A 21,059-nucleotide genomic window follows, 5' to 3' on the forward strand; every position below is an offset into this window, starting at 1 on the left:
CAGCATTCCTTGCATGTTCTACCTATTTGTCAGTCGATGTAGCAGGCCCCCTCACATGTTCTATCTTTTTGTCAGAATGTTTTTTTTGTTTTAAATAACAAAAACAAAAATGTTCTGAATAATTTTAAACTATTCCAGTCTAATAATTTGCATTTTTGTGATTTTTTAAAAAGCAAAAAGATTTAATTAGTTTCCTCAATTAAATTTAATGGTTTTTCCATTAAGTGCACTTTATTTTCTCATTTCTAATAACAAAGAGTTGTTAAGAGCCATTTTTTTATCATTTACAAATTACCTGGTTTTTACCATATCAAAGTACATAGACCGTACGAATTTTATTTAAATTTAAATTTTGCTACAACAGTTAATTTACTTAAAAATATTAAATTTAAAAAAAATAAATTAAATGTCATTAATATATTTGTAAACTCAAGTTTAGAGAAATGTCATTTATTTTATAATTTAAGTAATTTAATGTTCAATGTGTATTCTTGTAGGTAAAAGTATATTATCTATAAAAGTGGATGGGCTGTATCTTAAATAAAAATGTTGTTGCGAAAAAAAAAGATTCAGTTAAGACTCGTAGAAACACGCTGGTTACAAAACCTACTGTCAAAGTGGCTGCTGGTACTGGTATTAACATAGAAAATAGTGATTTGTCTCAAATTATATTTATATTTGGTATGTGTTTATCATTTAAATGTTTTGTAAAATTGTATACTTAACTTCTTTTGAAAGAGACCTTTATAGAACAAATAATGTATTTTTAGTTAGAAGAATCTAATTAGATATTATTTTAACTAAATGTTTACATTTTTGATTCATACAGCTGAAAGTAGGTTTTTGTTTTAAATTCAATTTTTTGAATTTTTTAAAATGATAATAAAAAAAAGAAAATTTTAATAATAATAAATAAATAAAAGAGAAAAGATGAAGTTTATGAAGCAAGATAACAATTAACAGATTACTTAAAAGTTAGTAAATTATATGAATCAGGAAAATAAGATAAATAGAGCAACTTCCAAAGACCTGATGTTTGAGAAAAATAAATAGGCGAAAAAGCATTTCTAGAGCACTTAGGAACAGTCACAGTAAAAGGATGATACTTAATTGAATAACGAGTAACACAAGAATAAATTTTAATAGATACCGTCATACGGGGCTACTTGGGCCCAAATTTGATACATGTTTGAACCCAACCTTTCTTTGTATAGTATTTTTGTGTGTCACAAAAATACTATACAAAGAAAAACAATTTAAACAAATTAATACTGCAAATAATGTTGAAGTACAATAAGATCTGGATAAACTGTTTTTGAGCATACTTAGTAATAGCAGTACTAGTACAATAATTGTCCAAATCTGCGCTTTTAAAAAGACATTTGCTGTTAACAAAACAACTTAAATGAATTAATAATACAAATAATGTTTATAATTATAATAAGATCTGGTATACTGTTGTTGTAGTATACTTAGCATTAGGAGTACTGTTACATTAATTGTCAAGCTCTGCAATTTTAAAAAGCCCTCTGTTATTAAATGGTACTGGGACATTGATATTCCATTTTATTTCATCAATATTGTAAAAAAAAATGTCTGTTTTTTTTGGCAACTTCCAATGAATTATTGATGACTCCATCGTGACACCGAAAAGTTCTTCCGTACTACACTTACAATACGACCAGGATATAAATTTTTATTATAATCCTCTAGCAGATACTCATCAACATTGTGTTTTATCTTTTCTGTGTTGTCCAGATCTGAACTTTTGCTTATGTTGTCATTGGCAGATAAATTCTCATTGCTACTACTTGTTCTGCTACTTTTAATAGCATTGTCTGCAACTAAGTTGGCTTGTTCATTTTCGCTATCTGAACTGTCATCATTTTGGTTTGTAGTTAAATTTTGAGCAATTCTTTTATTTCTACCTCTTCGAGTAGCACTGGTAGTTCCTTTAGTTGTGCTTGGCGAATCTGTTTTAATGACATCTTCTGACCCTATACTTTTTCCTGCTGGAACATTCATCTCACATGCTTCGTAGTTGGAATATCAGTACTTCTTGATCTTCTCAAAAAGTCAAGAAATGATTGATTGACATTCTCATTTGATGTCCTTGGGGAAAAAATCATTTGTGCAAAAGTTTTTAACACTTCTTGTCGATTGCGGGAATATATCCCTGTCTTTCTGAAACCAGACATTATATTTTCTGCACAATTTGTTTGAATTGATTTATGAAGGCAACTTAATAGAGAAGGGAAAGGTTGCACATTTTCCAGGACCCGCTTTCCATTCTGATAATATTTTTCTTCACAACATCTTCATTGGCCTGAAAAAGGCCACATCCAGTGGTTGTGTAAGATGTGTTGAATTTGGTGGTAACCCAATAAAGCGAACATAGTTGTCTTCATTAAGTTTTAAAATAGTGACACTAATGTGACTACTGAGATTATCACTTATTACTGTAATATCCGTGTTCGGCATAATACACATATGCCTCGTGTTATTATTCATTACTTAAAATAAATATGGCGGTATGCACGCTTTAAACTTTATGTTGTATTTGATTCTTAATCTAGCATTATCCTTAGAATATTATATGGTACCAGAAGTAAACCTGTATTTAATTTAAAATGGAACAACTTAGACCATTAGAGGCCATGAATTTAAATGGCAATGTTTCAGAAAACTGGCGAAAATGGAAGCAGAGATGGAGTCTTTATAAAATAGCTTCAGGACTCAATGATAAAAATGAAGATATTCAATGTGCCATTTTCCTTCATATGATTGGCGAAGACGCTTTAAGAGTATACGATACATTCATTTTCACAATCGAAGAAAATGATAAATTAACACCTTTAGTTCAAAAGTTTGAATGTTATTTCAGCCCAAAAAAAAACATAACTTATGAACGTTATTTATTCAATATTTGTGTGCAAGACAGCAGACTATTTACTGACTTCTTGATTGATTTACGAAATAAAGCTAAAACATGCGAGTTTGAAACCCTGGAAGAAAGTCTAATACGTGACAGAATAGTCTGTGGTATCGGCTCTAAAGCTGGCAGAGAACGACTACTTCGAGACACTGAGCTCACTCTAGAAAAAACAAAAAATTTTATGAGAGCATATGAAACATCGAAAACACAACTAAAAGCACTCGAAAATACAATCCAGGCAGATTCTATAAACAAACATGGAAACAAAACTAAATTCAACTCCCTAAAGATTGATAGACCTTTACAAAAATCTTGCTACTACTGTGGATCACAACATACTACCTCGTCTTGCCCAGCATATGGCCTAAAGTGCACAGCATGTGGAAAACTAAACCATTTTGCTAGAGTGTGCCGATCCAAAACTAATCGCTTTAATTCTAATCGTATTGACCAGGTTGATCAAAAGGAAGTCAACCTTAACGTTGCAGAGTTATATATTCATCATGTTGCAGCATCGATGGAATGCACTGACGATTTAACCACAAATATTACAGTCAACAACAAAAATATAACATTTAAATTAGATACTGGAGCCCAATGCAATGTCATTCCATACAACGTCTACAACTCTATTCCTGGAAGACCTCCTCTCAAAAAAACAATAACTAGACTAAAATCATATGGTGGAAACAATATTCCTGTACTAGGAACTTGCAATCTGACTGTTAAAAAGAATAACATTTCGCGGGTGTGCCAATTTTTTATTGTATCTCTTTCTGATGTAAAACCACTTCTTGGTCTAAGTTCCTGCAAATCTCTTGAAATACTAAACATTAACGATGTTGAAATTGATAAAGCTGACATTTTGAAACATTATGGTGACGTTTTTACCGGCCTCGGTGTAGTTAAAGGAAACTATCATATCGCAGTTGCTAAAAATGCAATCCCAATCACTCATGCACCAATGAAAGTACCAATGACTGTCCTACCTAAACTTAAAAGCACACTTGACCGTCTTGTAAAAGCCTCAGTTATCTCAAAGATTTCTAAACTTACACCTTGGGTACACTCAATGGTCATCGTAGAAAAAAAAGATGGATCCTTAAGGTTATGAATTGATCCGAAAGAACTAAACAAGTCTGTTTAAAGACAATACGAAACCACTCAATCTGCAGAAGAAACCTCTAGCAAACTTTGTGGCAAAAAAGTTTTCACTGTCATAGACATGGCTGATTGCTATTGGCATGTAAAACTAGATGAACCTTTCTCAGAGCAATGCACATTTAACACTCCTTATGGTTGATACAAATTCAACCGCATGCCATTCGGCATATCATGCGCATCGGATGCTGCACAAGAGATGATTGAAATTAACTTTGGTGATATTCCTAATGTTCTGGCTATCCACGATGACTTGATCATTGCAGCTAAAACAGATGCAGTGCATGATACAATTTTTAAACAAATTCTACAACGAGCTCGTGAGAGAAACAATAGATTCAACCTAAAAAAAAATACAATTTCGAGTACCTGAAGTCAAGTATCTCGGGAATATAATCAGTCATGAAGGAATAAGAATTGATCCTGATAAAACCAAAGCCTTATCTGCATACCCATTGCCTGCATGTCAAGCAGATTTGCAACGGCTCTTTGGAATGGTCAACTATCTGCGACAATTCATCCCAAATATGTCGGAGTTAACAGCTCCCCTCCGCCAGCTGTTTAAAAAAGACATACTCTGGTCATGGAACCATGAACATACCAGTGCTATGGAAAAAATTAAACAGGTTCTTTCATCTTCTCCTGTACTCTCATTCTTCTACACATCAAAAGATGTCCAGATTCAGGTAGACGCATCTTCACACAGATTAGGAGCCTGTATTATGCAAGAAGGTCACCCGATCAGCTATACATCTCGTAGTTTAACTATAGCAGAACAGAGATATGCCCAGATAGAGAAAGAACTTTTAGCAATTGTTTTTGCTTGTGAACGTTTCAACCAATATACCTATGGGCGACAGATCTCTAAAGAAAGTGATCACAAGCCTCTTGAATACATTTTACACAAGCCGCTGTCAGAAGCACCACCTTGCATACAAAGACTTCTGATAAGACTCCAAAAATATAAAATAGTAGTAAAATATGTTCCAGGAAAAGATCTACACATTGCTGACTCTTTATCACGTGCCCACCTCAACGATTTTGACGAGGATGATAGCCTAAATGAGGACTGCAATGTTATGGTCCACAATTTAGTTCAAAATCTGCCAATATCAACAGATAGACTAAAGCAATTACAGCACGACACTAAACTTGACCCTGTGCTCTCTCAAATAACAAACTATATAACTTATGGTTGGCCCCGAAACCGACAAATACTTTCAGTGAAGAAAAGAAATATTGGCCCATTAGAAACAACTTACACCTAGCAGAGGGAATAATTCTCAAAGAAAATAAAATAGTCATACCAACTGCTATGAGATCCCTCATATTAAGACAGCTTCATTTATCACACTTTAGCACTGAAAAGACGAAAGTTAGAGCTCGAAACACTGTTTACTGGCCAGGACTTACAAGCGACATTGATAAACTAATACTTAATTGCCAAAAATGCCTTAAATACCGTAATAACAACAAAAAGGAAAAAATCATTCAACACGACATTCCTGACTTACCGTGGAGTAAAGTAGGATAAGACATATATGAGTTGCATGGAAAAATATATGTAATTGTTATAGACTACTTTTCTAAATTTATTGAGAACAGTGTCATTCCTGACAAAACGGCATTCTCTGTAATTAAATTCATGAAAACCATTTTTACTCGTCACGGAATACCTTCAACTTTCACTGCCAATAACAACCCCTACAACAGTGCAGAGTTCCTTAACTTTTCAAAAAAATATGGGTTCAACTTCACTCCATCAAGTCCTAACTACCTCCAATCAAAAGGTCTCAGTAAAATGGGCGTGAAAATTATGAAGAAAATACTAAAAAAATGCGACAACCCTAAACTTGGTCTTCTTGAATACCTCAAAATGCCTCTCACAGGTATGGACTACTCTCCATCCCAACTTCTCATAAACAGAAGAACGCGACTAACTCTACCTGGCTACCATGGTTTACTTATACCAGCAATTCCTTTAAATGCTTATAGTCAGATCACCAAGTCCAGAAATCATCAAAAACAATACTATGATTGGAACGCATCTGAACTCCCAAATCTTGTAGCAAATGACACCGCCCGGATGAGAAAAGATGGAGCATGGAAGAAAGTGACAGTTAAAGAAAAACTAACGTTACCCAGATCATATAACGTGGTAGATAAGTACGGAAGAGTATATCGGCGCAATCGTAAACATCTGATTAAAACCAATGAGCAACCACTAGCATATCAGCATGAACAACTTGATTTACCATACGAATTACCGGCAACTATCACACCTCCTACATCTAATGACAAAACAGCAAACAATGAAATCGAAGAAGCTACAAGTATTCATGAAACTCCATCGACTGAACCGCAGCCTGACGTTCGAAGGTCGTCAAGGACTAAAAACAGACCTGCCTACTTGAGGGACTTCATTTAACTGTGTATATTATAAATAACTTATTTAACTATATAATATAAAGACATCTTTAAAATTAAAAAAAAAAAAAAAAATTTATGGAAGGAAGATGTAATATCCGTGTTCGGCATAATACACATATGCCTCGTGTTATTATCATTACTTAAAATAAATATGGCGGTATGCACGCTTTAAACTTTATATTGTATTTGATTCTTAATCTAGCATTATCCTTAGAATATTACAATTACAACTTTACGCCCAAATTGCCTTTTTAGCCTTGGTAGTAGCAAACTAACAAACCAATCTTCAAATGAGTTATTCTCGAACCACCTAGTTTTAGAGCGATTATACCTTGTGCCAGGTGGGCCACCTTCAGTCCATGTGGTCTAAAGTGACTCGGCCTTGTAGACCACATAAGGAGCAAGCAATTCTCCAGCTGCATTACCACAGTACATAAGCGAAATTACTGATTTAGAACTATTGATAATTCTTTCAGGGTATGTAACTCCTTTTTTCAGGATAAATTTTTTTCTCCAAGGGTCATCTGGTAAATTAGTCTTGTCAAAATTCCTAATGTTTTCTGCTGGTACACTTTCTGTTTCATTATCTAGATTATCAAAGTATTCTGTGACTGTTTATTGTATTATTGCAGCCCTGACCCTTTTGAGGTTTCCGGCAAATCTCTCGGATAGCTGATGATGTCTTCTAATAAAGGCTTTTACCTATTCAACACCTGTGAGATTTTCATTGAAATATTGTACATCACTCCCTAATAGATCTAGATAGGATTTCACAATAATTCGAAGATCAAATGAGGTCAGTGGGTAGCCAAAAGTTGAAACTTTATTCAAGTGATCACAAAATGGCTGTTCTTCTTCAAGCGTGAAGACAGCTGGATGCTCTGCATGTTTCTTTGTGATAGTAAGGCATCGTCTTCAAAGAGCTCTCTTAATGCTGGAACGGCTGATTCTAAAATATTCTTCAGCAAATCGGTAATTCATAGCTCCACGTTCAATATTAATACAGTCTAAGTTTTGATCGGTATAGTCTTTGTAAACTCTAGATCCCAATTTTCTTTTATATCTGCGAACCATTCTGGAAGAACCAGTTATGATAGCACGAAGTATATGCAAAAAGGTGTATAACAATAGCTTTAACCAACCATCAACATTATTTAGGTATTTAGGTATACATTTTATAACCTAAAAAATATTAAAAACATGGTTAAAATAACAAATATATCAACTCCTTATAAATATATTATTACACTTTAAAGTTTAACGTTAATGGAAAACAAATTTAATCATTTTCAAACGTGAGCTGCTACAATGACATTTGGGTTCAAGTAGCCCCAATTTTTAACTTCAAACATAAATACAATTTTTTTATCAAAATAATGAGAATAAAAGAGAATTATAATTGCTACATTTTGTAGCAACTGATACTTCTTTTAAGAAATGTTGTCAAAAATTTTTTATCTGTTTTGATTATGTCTGGACAGACAAAAGTTTTACACTAAATTTTTACCATTATTGTTTCCTTTAAATAAATATTTTTTTGATCATTTCTTGCAAAAAAATTTAACCTTTTTTTTTTTTTATGTTACTTGATTTGAGTAAGTGTATAATTAACTTGTTTATTTTCATACCAAATAATTCTATAAAAAATAAACAAATAACTAAACATTTTATTTTTTTGGGTTCAAGTAACTCTGGGTAGCTCAAGTAGCCCAACATGGTGGTAGCACAAGAGACGCTAGCTCTTTAGAGCAGTGCCTGTTATAGTATTTATAGAAAAGAGAAAGAGAAGCAACATTACAATGATGTGAGGTCCAACTATGTTTGTCAAAAAATTGTGCCAGTTAATATATATATATATGTGTGTGTGTGTGTGTGTGTGTGTGTGTGTGTGTGTGTGTGTGTGTGTGTGTGTGTGTGTATATATATATATATATATATAATACTCTTGCTTGGTCATTTTTAATTTTTACAATGAAATGTTAAGTTTATGTCTGTTTGTTTTTTTAAATGTTTTGTAGACCAGAAAAAACATTAAAAAATTTTTTTTTATAATTATATGATAGACTGCCTGCACCAATCAAACCTTCAGTCGATGTAGTGGCACCTGAATGTAGCAGTAGGCTATAAGGCAGTTAATGTTGCAGAACTCTCTTGTAACAGCAGGCTATAGTTGATGTAGCAACACTCTGTGCATGTTTTACAGTAAAAAAATAAAAGCATTCAATATGTTTTTAAAAATATTCTAGTCTTTTAATTTGCATTTTTGTGGTTTTTTAAAAAAAATCATGCGGTAGTGGTGTAGTGGTAAAGCGCTCGCTTCATAAGTGAGAGGTTCCAAGTTCGATCACCACCACGTCCCTGGTAGTACCGCGCTCAACTTGTTTCTCCGCGCAGCAACCTTGTTCGTCAAGGTTTGTGTTTCGGAGTTATAGAGTTGAGAGAGTGTTATAACCACTATTAAGCAGCCTCCTCATCTGTAGTGGCCTTCTCAGCCTTGAGGAGGTGAACATTAAGGGGAAAAAAAAAATTAGTTTCTTCAATTAAATCAATGCGTTTTGACATAATCTGTACTTAATTTTGCCTTGCTAGATGTCACAGTAGTTAAGTGCCATTTTATTTCACAAATGGTATGTTTAAGATCTTTACTGTAGGAATATATATATATATACAATTATTTAAAAAAAAAATTTTTTTCCTGTCTTTAAAATTAAAAAAAAACCTAAAACTGATATTTTATGGTAAAAACTTAAAGATGACCATGCAAGAGTATATATATGTATATATGTATGTGTATATATATCAGGCTTGGCCAGGAAGGCATGCGGTTTCAAGTCCACGCAATGACCACGCAAATAATATTTTGTTTTGATGATTTAACCACGGTTTTTAACAAATGCGCTGAAAAAATTGGTTTTCAATTATGTTGACAATAAATAATTTTCATTTTAACAGGTTTATTTTTACTAACGTTTTAATATTAGCAAAACGCTTTTAAATAAAGTAGCTAATGATTTTATTTAAAGTATCATTGAAAGTTGTATAATTTTTAATTGATATTATTTAATTATACAAGATATTTTTTTCACGAAGATTTATTTGCTTCTTTTATGATAAGTTTTTTTTAAGTTTCATTATAGTTAAGATAATTTTTTTAGCGCGTTTTTAAAACGTACACAAATTTTCAAAATATATTAACAGCCATGGTCAAGTTAAGTAAAATCAAATAGTATTTGCATGGTCATATTATGACATAAATCCGCATGCCTTCCTGGCCAAGCCTGTATATATATGTATATATATATATAGTCAATGTATGTACTGAAGCCCTCACAACTTCTTGTTTTTGTATGGCATCATCCATGTGAATCTAATGCTGCATCTATCTATCTCTCTCTCTTTCTATATATATATATATATATATATATATATATATATATATATTAGGGTGGCTCTTAAAATTATATATATATTAGGGTGGCTTTTGAAAAAAACCTGTTCCTACCCCTTTACTTTGTTCTATATAATACTAAAACACTAGGTTTAAAATTGTTTTGAACAAAAAATTGTTTTAGGGGTAGCTCAAGACCATGGCTTACTATATAACAGGCCTTGCCAACGCGCGGCTTGCATAAAAAACTGGAGGCAAGATTAAAAATATTACTTTGCAGTAGTTTACATTTTCAGTTAGGTGATTTTCGCATGAATATAATATTTGTATGATATATCTACTAAAATTAACTTATAAAAAGTGAAAAGATGAATTTATTAGTCTTTTTTTTTTTTAATTTTGTTTATAACTAACATTGTAATATAACTAACGAATAACATTTATAAAAATTTTAAATTAACTTAAATGTATCTAAAACTAATTATGTTTAAACAATTTAGTATTTATAGATTTATATTTTGCTATAATTTCATATTAGCATTTACCACAAAATTTATTAATGGGTTTTTTAAGTATTAAAAATAAATTTTTGAGAAAAAAGAGATAAAATCTTTAGAGAATAAAAAGTAAATACAAGCTTTTTAGATATTTTACTAAACACTCTTTTACAGTTTTTGTTAAAAACGTTGCAAAAACTTTACTTTGCGTTGAGTTTTATCAACTTCTGCTTTGGCTCCTTGTGGGAACGAGGTGAATAGAGTCAACAATAATTATTAAATAAAATATTTGTCATTGTTAATCCATGATGTCTTTGCATACCTAATGAATAAAATTCTGATAGCATCATAAGGAGGTTACACAGTGATGACCGACAAGTGTCATTATATACTTCATAAAAAAGAATGTAACAGTAAGTTGCCCATTGACAGACTTTGTCACCAGGAATTGTTAAACCTCCTCGATTTATGTCCTTTACAAAATTTCCATAGGCTTCATAAAAATAAAAGGTGTCATCTCGATTTTCATCTTCACGAATAATGTACCCAGCAATATAAACTAATGACATTTTAATATCAACAGTCAATGAATCACACAGAGCAGGTAAATTGTCAATAACGTTGCAAATACCCTCACTTGGTAAAAATTTACATTTTGGACAAGAGTGAACTGAACCTAGATTGGCTAACACATCTGAACTTTTCTCAAACTTTAATAGCAACTTTGTACGGTATATAGTTACTTTTTCAAGAACTTGTTGAACGGAAATAAAATATGTTCCTCCTGAGCCTTGTCTTAATTTTCCAAAGAGCTTTTCTAATGGATCTGTTGTAAAGTTGCCTAATAATACATATTGATGAGTTGTATCTAAAAGATATTTTGACAACTGAACCAAACCATAACAGGTCTGAGCTAAACAATTAGCAGTGTCTCTTGTTAGTAATTTGACTCTTTTTCCTTTTTCTATTTTTTTCATTTGTATTGCAAAATCACCCAATGCAGAAAGTTTGCTTAAATTGTCATCATTAGCAGAAGCAATAGCAGCTCGATTAGAATCTTTCAAACAAATGTCTGCATATGGACTGTGAACATTACAAATTTTCCAAAATTCAACGACTTTAAAGATGAAAATAATCGTCCCTTCATTTTCACTCAGGTCTGGATGACTTTTTAATGCTGACAATGTTTCATCGCAAAACACTTGCAGACAAGTGATAACTTTTTGTCTTTCAATTGGATTTGGATAAACAGAAACTTCTGTTAATTTAGACATTTTGACAATGTTTTTTGTTTCAAGCTTATACAAATTAATAATATCAACCCACCGTGCTATTTTTTTTTCTCCATCAATATAAAATTCAAGTTCTTGAGTTTTTTCTGTGATCCAGTTATTACGTATACTTTTTAATAAATGAACATAATCAAATAAAAGAAAAATATTATCTTTAGTACACCATGCTTCTTTTTTTTCAAAAAAGTTATAAAACTTCTGATTGACTCTGTTACCATCACAGACAATAGCAACAACATTGCCCCCATTATTTTTAATTGCATCAAGAATCAGGGTTGTCTGTTCAAAAAGAAACTCAGCATCAAGTTCTCTGACTGGTAACATTTTGTAAAGAAATTTTGGTCCATTAAACAATGTTACAACCAAAAAGCTCAGTACTGTGTTTGCTAAGAGATGAGGTTTGTTAACTGATTTACCAAATACTATGCCACCATGATACTGCAATATTGGTTTAACATAAACCTCATCAAGAAGTAAAATGCATGTTTTTTGTCTATCATCTCTAAGATTAGAGAAAATATGTCTGATATAAGTGGTATCATCTAAAGATTTACATTTAGATGTAATTCTTCCTAAAGCACGTAAACTTGGAAGTTCAAAATCTTCTCTGATGCGATTGTAGGCTGATTGTGAAAGAGAAAAATACTCAAATGCTCTCACAATTGTTTCAATTGGATACTTTTTTCCCCCAATACATGTTTTATTCATTGACAAAATTTGTTGATATACAACTTCTTTTTTGGGTGTTATTTCACAACAATTTAAAAATCTTAATGCTTCTTGGATATGAGAAAATTTGTTCATAATATAAACTCGATTAGATGATAAAGTCATAACACTAATTTTAACTCCACAATGAAATGCTTCAAAAGTGAGATCTTTATATATGCAAAGAAGAAATCTAGCAATAGCACTTTCCTTTAAAAAGTCTGAAGACTGAATATATAATATATCATTGCATAAATAATTAATAATAGCAAAATTAAATTCATTAGTTTTTAACTTTTCATATAAAACATTAATACTTTCTATTTTTTCTTGTGAATTAAATATTGCTAACTCGTCCTCTTCTTGCCAGCGAACACTATTAAGACTTTTTGATGTTTTTCTAAGTGGCATGGGTACAGTAGGAACTAAACTTGGCTTTATACAATCAAATACTGACGGAGCATCACGAGGTCTCAGCTTTCCATAATCAGTAACAGTTGAATAATTTTTGGCCAATGTCTTTCACATACTACGGTGTTATTGGTATCAGGAACATTATCTCTTGGTATTATAACAATCCAACGTTTTCGTTCTTCAATGTTTCTTGGAAGTCTAAATGTTTTAACTCTATTCTGAGGATTATAATTGCCATTGCAATTTGTTACACAACATCGACGAACCATTTTTTAAATACTAAATTAAATCCTTTGCTTAATCCTTCACCTCTCAACTAACTTTTTTTTTTTAATTTGGAAGTTAGTTAAAATGATTACGGGTGTTTGGTTATTGTAAATTTTATGAAAATATTAAACTTATGTATATATATATATTCAACTTAAATTAATTTTATTAAAAAAAATTTTTAATGAAAATTATTTTGTTAATTTTATAATAATTATTTATTAATGTTTTATAATTATTATTGTTACAAAAAAAAACCACCCCCGTATTTATTTTGTAAAACTGCTTGTTAGTTTTTCAAATATAAAACTATCTTGCCTCCAGTTTTTTACGCTAGCCGCGCGTTGGCAAGGCCTGTTATATAGTAAGCCATGCTCAAGACCCTTAAAAATTTGACTGGCTTAAGACCCTAAAATTTTGAAAATAAAAGTTCTTCTAAAGTATGTCAACCTGGTACTCAAAAGAAGCGAAATTATATAAAAACTTTAAAAACAGTAATCACTTTACAAAAAAAGCATGTTTAAAAAAACTATTTTTTTAAAACTTGAAAATAATGACTTTTTTTATTTTCAGCTTAAAAACAATAGTTTTTATGCATTTATTTAAGAAAAAAGTTATTTGTTTGTAAATTGATTATTATTTTTAAAGTTTTTATATAATTTCGCTTCTTTTGAGTACCAGGTTGACATACTTTAGAACAACTTTTATTTTCAAAATTTTAGGGACCAGTCAAATTTTTAAGGGTCTTGAGCTACCCCTAAAATAATTTTTTGTTCAAAAAAATTTTAAACCTAGTGTTTTAGTATTATATAGAACAAAGTAAAGGGTTAGGAATTTTACAGGTTTTTTTCAAAAATGTTGTTTTAAGAGCCACCCTAATATATATCCATATAAATATATATATATATATCCATATAAATATATATATATATATATATATATATATATATATATATATATATATATATATGTGTGTGTGTGTGTGTGTGTGTGTGTGTGTGTGTGTGTGTGTGTGTGTGTGTGTGTGTGTGTGTGTGTGTGTGTGTGTGTGTGTGTGTGTGTGTTTTAAAAACTGCACAAAATTGTCATAAAATTTAAATAATTAAAGTACGCTCATTTTTTATAAATGTAATAAATTAGAATAAAATAATTAAAGTTTGAATTTTTATAAAACTAACTTTTTTATCAAAATATGGAAACAATCAAATGTGTTTTAGTACACATTTGATTGTTTAACAATCAAATGTGTACTAAAACACATTTGATTGTTAAACTTTAGTTTAGTACCAAGTCTAAACTAAAACAACTTTAGTTTAGCATTAAGTCTAAACTAAAGTTGTTTAAATTACAAAAGTAATCAAAATGACACATAAAATGTAGTGCACATAAAATTTAAAGTAGTGTTTGAAAAAGTTGATGAGCAGGCCTTCATGTACGATGTGTGCAGTTGAACATCTTATATGACCACGCATAAAATACTTTATTTTAACAACTTGGCCATGACTCTTAAAGTTTTGATAATTAGCGCTAAAAAAAACAAAGCAAATGTAAATGCGATTTTTAATTTAATTGATTCCATAATTACAATTAAACTGCTACAAAATTTCTTATTGCAATGTATTAAAAGGCAATCATTTACTTTATTGCAGTGTAATAAAGAGCGTACTTTGTTGCAGTATAATAAAGGCGATCATTTAAAAAATTATTTGGATTAGAGTTTAAAGCAAAATAAGTACAGAAGCTATCAAAAAATCATTACAAACGGTTTTATCATGAAAATATAATTTCTAATTAAAAAAATTATCATTATCAAACAAAATAATTACAATAATCTTGAAATAACCATCTGAGAACTATTTATTAATTATCTCAGGGTGCGACAAATCTTTTTTTTTTTTAATAAACATTGATATACATATTTTTATTTATTAACAAATGTCTAATTTAAGATATTTATGTCAAATAGGGGAGTTTTATTTTCAAATAATTTTTATTTTAGTTAACAAGTTATTAAATATATCAAAGATGCTTGGTAAATTTATAGAATTTTTTTTTTTTTCAAATTTATTTTTAAACATTTGCAAAGTGCATGCAAATTAATGATAAATGCACAATAAAAAATGAAAACTATAATAAACATAATAGTTCTATATATTTTATTAAGTTATATATATATATATATATATATATATATTTCAGCAAAAATTGGAAATTCTTTTCAAAACTTATTAAAGTGTTTTTAATATGCAAACTAACATTACTTCACTTTAAGAAAAATAAGAAAATTAAAAAAACGCCTTTTACGCAAAGGCCTGATAAGTCAATAGTCCTCTCTCTTTTCATAATTGTCTCAGAAGCTTTCTCTAAGCAATGGTTTAAAATTTTTAGTTTGCTAATTTGCTAAAAAGCTTATAGCAGCAAACAACCTCTCAATGAATTGCAAATATTAAGGGCATGATCACTTTTAAAAAAAGTTGTCAAGGTTTTATTTAAAAAGCATGTTGTAAAAGCTTTGTGAGATAATAAGTTTGATTCGTTAAATTTTGTTTAAAAGCAAATTATGGTCAAAAATTAAAAATAATAAAGTATAGACTAAAAAATAAAATTAGAAAAGATTGAAGATATTAAATTTTCAAAGAAAATTAAAATTATCTGGAAAAAGTTTTTAAAATTAAAGAATCATTTCTTTCCGATTGCAGTATTAAAGTTGTCTTTTATTTTAAAAAGCTTTCTGTATCACATGGTTTTATCCTTGGTCCTGTGTTGTTCCTCATCTACATTAATGATCCTCTTTATAATCTTACCTCCATAGTAGCTCTATTTGTTGATGACAAAGCTATACTCTTCAGTCACAGGCAGTCAATCTTGAATCTGATCTTTCTATGACAGTTTGGAGCTTAAATTTTAAATTGACTTTTAAACCAAACAACTCAGTTATAACTATGGAAATATTGTTGATAACTCAAGCCTTTCTGGCAAGCGCGTGCAGTCGTACGACTTGTTCGTCCATGCTTAAAGTTTTTATATAGTAAGCGTTTTAAGAATTTGCGGCAAAATAGAGCCATTTGAAACTAAAGAGAATAAAACAGCAATACTTGAAGAAAAGAACCAAAGATTATACAAAATAAAAAATCTAAATAAATAAGCAAAAAAAATGGAATAAAAAAGAAAATTGTTGTCAAAAAAATAATATACCTAAATATTTTACTCTTTTTGCTTTCTTATTTTTAGGGCGTTTGTTATTTTCCACTATCTAAATTGATACAAGTCGAGGAAAAAAGTAAATAGTATAAGTAGATACAACGAAAATAAAAATATTTTTTGATATACAATTTTTTTGCGACTTTTTTCAGTCCGTATATTAAAGAAATACTTTTTAATTTGCGCTAGAAACACAGACAATTTTAAAAATTATTTTTCGAATGTTTTTGCTAAACTTTACTGTTTTTATTAGTGCACAGGAAAGCGAGAAAACTAATTGCTTTTTTTTTGTAAAATAAAGTTGTTTTTTTTTAACAAGCTTTTCATGTAAAAAAATAAAAAGTCATAAATACAAATATTTAAATATTAAATATTTGGTTGTTTTCAATACCCCATTGAAATAGTCTGCACTTTTTTTAGGATTATCCAAATTGTGCATTTAAGCCCGATAGTTTATTTCCTGATGAACTATTGTTATTGACAATGTTCCAAAACTTTGTGGGCTAGTGCATTGATACTTTATTGAATTTTTTTAACAAAATGTTTAGGAGCCTATTTAAAACTTTTTTTAAAGTTTTTAAATACATTTTTTTAAACAGAGCAATTGTTATGTTCATTATCTCTAGTAATATGTACTAACATTGGAAATTGGGAATTTAAAAGAAACAATTTCAGACATGCATCAAATGCGGTACATCTATTAAAGAAACCATGTTATTCTTTTATTTAACTTATTTCATCATCACAAAATATTATTAATCAAATAATATATTTTACAAATAAATAATTTATTTTCTTAATTTCCTATTTTATAAGAATTGAGAAAAAATTGTCAAATTTACCAAAAACATTTTTAAAAGCAAAAAGATGTACAAAACGAATAAACGTAAGAAAAAAAATTAACAAAATTTCTCATAGTTCTAGCATACATAGCAAATTAGTTTCTTAATTATATGGCCTGATAGAATTTGTCAATAAATTGCATATCAAAACTTTCAATTATTGTTAAATCATTATAAAAGATAATCTTTTTTTCAACAATGACTCATTTTTTGACAATAAAAAAAAGAATACAAAAGTTGTATAAAATTTTATAAAAAAAAAAAATTTGCTTTGTTTAATTATTAAATTTTCTAGTTTATTTAATTAAACTTGATACTTTGTTACAATTTTGTTTTCCTTTTTTTAGGATTGTTTTTTTTTCTAAGTAGATAAGTTTAGCTTTTTGCCGCAAATTATTGAAGCGTTTTATAAGTTAAAAGATGCGAACTGCTGTGGTCAGTTTGTCTAAAAAAATTTCTTTAAATGTGGACAAACAAGGTGTGCGACTACACACACTTCCTGAGAAGGCTTGATGACTTTAGTAATGAATGGCAACACTCTTACTGAGTCCTCTAAATGACCTCTTTTCAAGTTATCATTCAATATTGACCTCTCACGGAACCCATATATGTAATCCATTGCTAGTGTAAAACCATCTGCAATGGTTTCCTTCATATATCATACTTGTCATATTTCTACTCCTGATTCTATTCTCTATAAATCTCTTATTTGTCTTTGTATGGAATATTGTTGTCATATTTGGGTTGGTTTGTTTAATAAAGTCTTTCTTCATATTTTTCTGACACATTAAGTTTATAGTTTTTAAAATCTTTTTTTGAGTTTTATAGTTTTTAAAATCTTTCTTTGCTCATTTCTTCTTTTTTTAGTTTTCTTTTTCAACTTAGTGGTTGGTTGTGGTCTTGTCAGAATTCGCTATAAAATAAAAAATTACAGTTTTGGAAATATTTAAACTATTTGTTCATTTTCATTGTATCTTAAGTATTTTTTTTTTTTTTTTTTTTTTGTGTTAATAGAATTACTTGTTCACTAGCTGGATCAAATAGAACAACCTAAAAATTATGTGTTTTTTTTTATATAAAGGTTTTGCAAATGTTTTTAAGTTCAAGAAAATTTATTTATGTTTTAAAATTTCAAAACTCATACTCAGTATGAAAAGTTCAGTAAGTTCATAATGTTCACAATTATAGGTTAGTTTTTTAAAGAAAAGAAAAATGTTTTACCAAATTTCTATAAAAAATAGTCTTTTTTTATTTATTAACAGGTGGTCCTGGATCTGGTAAAGGAACTGTAGTCTGCAACCTAGTTGAAATGTTTAAGTTTCGATTCATCTGCGGTGAAGATCTAATATTATCGCATCTAAGCACAAAGTTAAATGAAGGATCTGAAGTAAAAAATGAAGTTGGAAGCACATATCAACTTGTTAAACTTCTGAGTGAAGACTCATCTATGGTAACTTTACATTTGGTAATGGAATTAATAAAAGTTGAAATTTCAAAATATCCAGGTTGGTTTTTTTATGTGAATTATTTTTTTCTTCATATGTTGTGTTTTTTTAAGCAATTCATTTGAATATAGAGTATGTTTGTTGAAGGTTTAATATGAGTTTAATATATTCAAAGATATTTACTTGCAAAGGTCACCAGTAGCAATCTTTTTTGCAAAGGTCAACAGTAGCAATCTTTTTGTTAAAGCATTTGCAGTAAAAAACTAAAAAAAGCTAAAGATAATATTAACAAAGGTTTTTTGTATCAAATGAAGGTTGAAAAACAAATACAACTGATAATATTGTTTATAAAATAAAAATAAAGTGTATTTTTATATATTATCAGTCAAGAACCAAAAGGTCATATTTCCACATTCAATGTTTTTTATTTCTTTGTTATCAATATAAGCTCTTTAACCAAAAGACGCTTTAAAGTTTATAGACTAAATCTCGTGAGAATTATAGAATTTAATGTAATATTCAAAGAACAAGTCCTAAAAAGAGATAAGTAATAATTATCAATAGGCCATATGTCATTTGACCAATCTGAAAACTTTTCATAGCGCCATAATAATATTTCAGCAATAAAGCAGCTGCTAAAAAGCTTCTATTGTTATCAACCTAATGGCATGCTATGCCATTGATGTAAGTAAAAAAATCTGTCAAAGTTGGGTATAAAATTTATATAGTTAAAAGTTGTATAGCCATTAGAAATCTTAATATTTTTTATCAGAAATATTATGCTGCAATAATTATTAGAATATGAATATTTAGATATTTATTGAATTGTGGTAAATACAAATTTTTAATTATAGTTAGGTTTTCTTTGTATATCTTCCTCAAATCACTGTGTCATTTAACTCTTTCAAACTCTTTCATTTAACTTTTATTTCAAATATTTTATTAAAATTATTTGATTAATTTATTTATAATTCCAATACTTTAACAATTATTTCACAAGTGGAGTATGAAAATGTTGATTTTGCTGCTTTTCATTCAACAGCACACTTTGCTCAGAACTTACTAGTTTTTAAATGCAAAACATGTAGTGGTTTTTTTTTAAACTTCAAAATGATACTTTGATCTGAAAATAGTTGCATATGAACTTCAAGCAACTGAAAGTTTATTAAAGTTTTTTAAATTTATTTATAAATTTATTAAAATAGTTATACAGAATATCTGTAACAGTATTATCGGAGAAGTAGACAGTATGCATAGTATTATTGAAATAAATATGGAATAAGCTTATTTTTTTAGAATTTTAGAAAACCATTATCAGAGCATTAAGATGAGAAGTTAACAAACCTATTGTCAGAATACTACTGTACATTTCTTTAAAGAATCAAATCAAGTTGATTCAAATTAAAGAAGATTATATTGCCAACTGTATCTGTTGCAAAGAATCATCCATCACTTAAAAAAATTCTATATTTTAAAGGGAAGATGCTTAAATACCTGTCAGATAAGCCATGGAGTGTGGCACACAAAAATGGCCTCAAAAAAAAAAAAAAAGTCCACGGGCCCCAAAAAGTTTTAATCCTAAATAAGCTATTGAGTTAAGTTTAAAGTGATTTCATTAAAAATAAAATTTTTATTTATGTTTTTTAGGTGAGAAAGTGCTAGTGGATATGGTTCCCAATATGAAGTTTCTTTTGCGTAGCCCTACATTTGTTAAGGATTGTGTGGAAGAAATGATTGCATTTGAAGAAACGGTAAAAAATTATGTGTTACATTTGAAGCAGCAATAAATTTTTTTTTAATGTTTGTGTCATACATATTATGTATATACAGCCCTCGAATTCCTTTCTGTGACATGGTCTAGATGATAACTGCAAAAATTTCAACTCAGTTTACAAATTAGTTCTCGAGATAACGTCATTTTAAATTCAACATTTTAGTGGTAATTAAAAAGCAACTTTGAAATATAATAAATTAATAATTGTTCAGGGGATTTACTTAAAATTTGGAAGATAGTAGAAGTAGATTTTTGCTTTAGGAATTCAAAAATTCGAAAGTTTGATAGTCCCAAGAGATTCTTGGTTTATTTGGTTTTATTTAAAAATATTTACTTGTAAATTCTTAATTTTTAAAAATCCAAAATGTTTCTGAAAATGTTTAGTTGTATATATCATAATTATATTAATTATCATAGGTTAATTATCATAGGTCTACAGAAAAAATAAGATTTGTCTCTCTAATGTTTGATCAAAATATGTAATCAAAATATAACATCTTGGAATTTTTTTATGCATTAATTTTATAAGGAAAGACATTAAAATGTTTAAAAAGTTTTTGTTTTTTTTTGAAAGAAATGTCAATTTAGTATTATTTACTTGTGCTCAATTCTGTAAATTTTTTTATTAAAAAAAACTAAAATATTTTGGTTTAAGTTAAGCTTTTCAAAATTTTGCCTCTCTCTACTAGAAAAGACAGTACACAT

General features: G+C 29.1%; 1 protein-coding gene across 1 annotated transcript in view; it reads left to right on the top strand.

Annotated features, from left to right (window-relative positions):
* The first annotated feature begins 494 nt into the window (after positions 1-494).
* The window catches only part of LOC136071896 (uncharacterized), a 37,859-nt gene continuing 17,294 nt past the window's right edge, over positions 495-21,059 (top strand). The window contains exons 1-3 of the mRNA XM_065797581.1: positions 495-681; positions 18,398-18,640; positions 20,228-20,331. Of these exons, the coding sequence (XP_065653653.1) occupies positions 525-681; positions 18,398-18,640; positions 20,228-20,331 (504 nt within the window). The 5' untranslated portion in view covers positions 495-524. The remainder of the gene's footprint in view (positions 682-18,397; positions 18,641-20,227; positions 20,332-21,059) is intronic.

The sequence above is a fragment of the Hydra vulgaris genome, chromosome 05, assembly GCF_038396675.1.
Source record: "Hydra vulgaris chromosome 05, alternate assembly HydraT2T_AEP".
NCBI classification, from domain to species: domain Eukaryota; kingdom Metazoa; phylum Cnidaria; class Hydrozoa; order Anthoathecata; family Hydridae; genus Hydra; species Hydra vulgaris.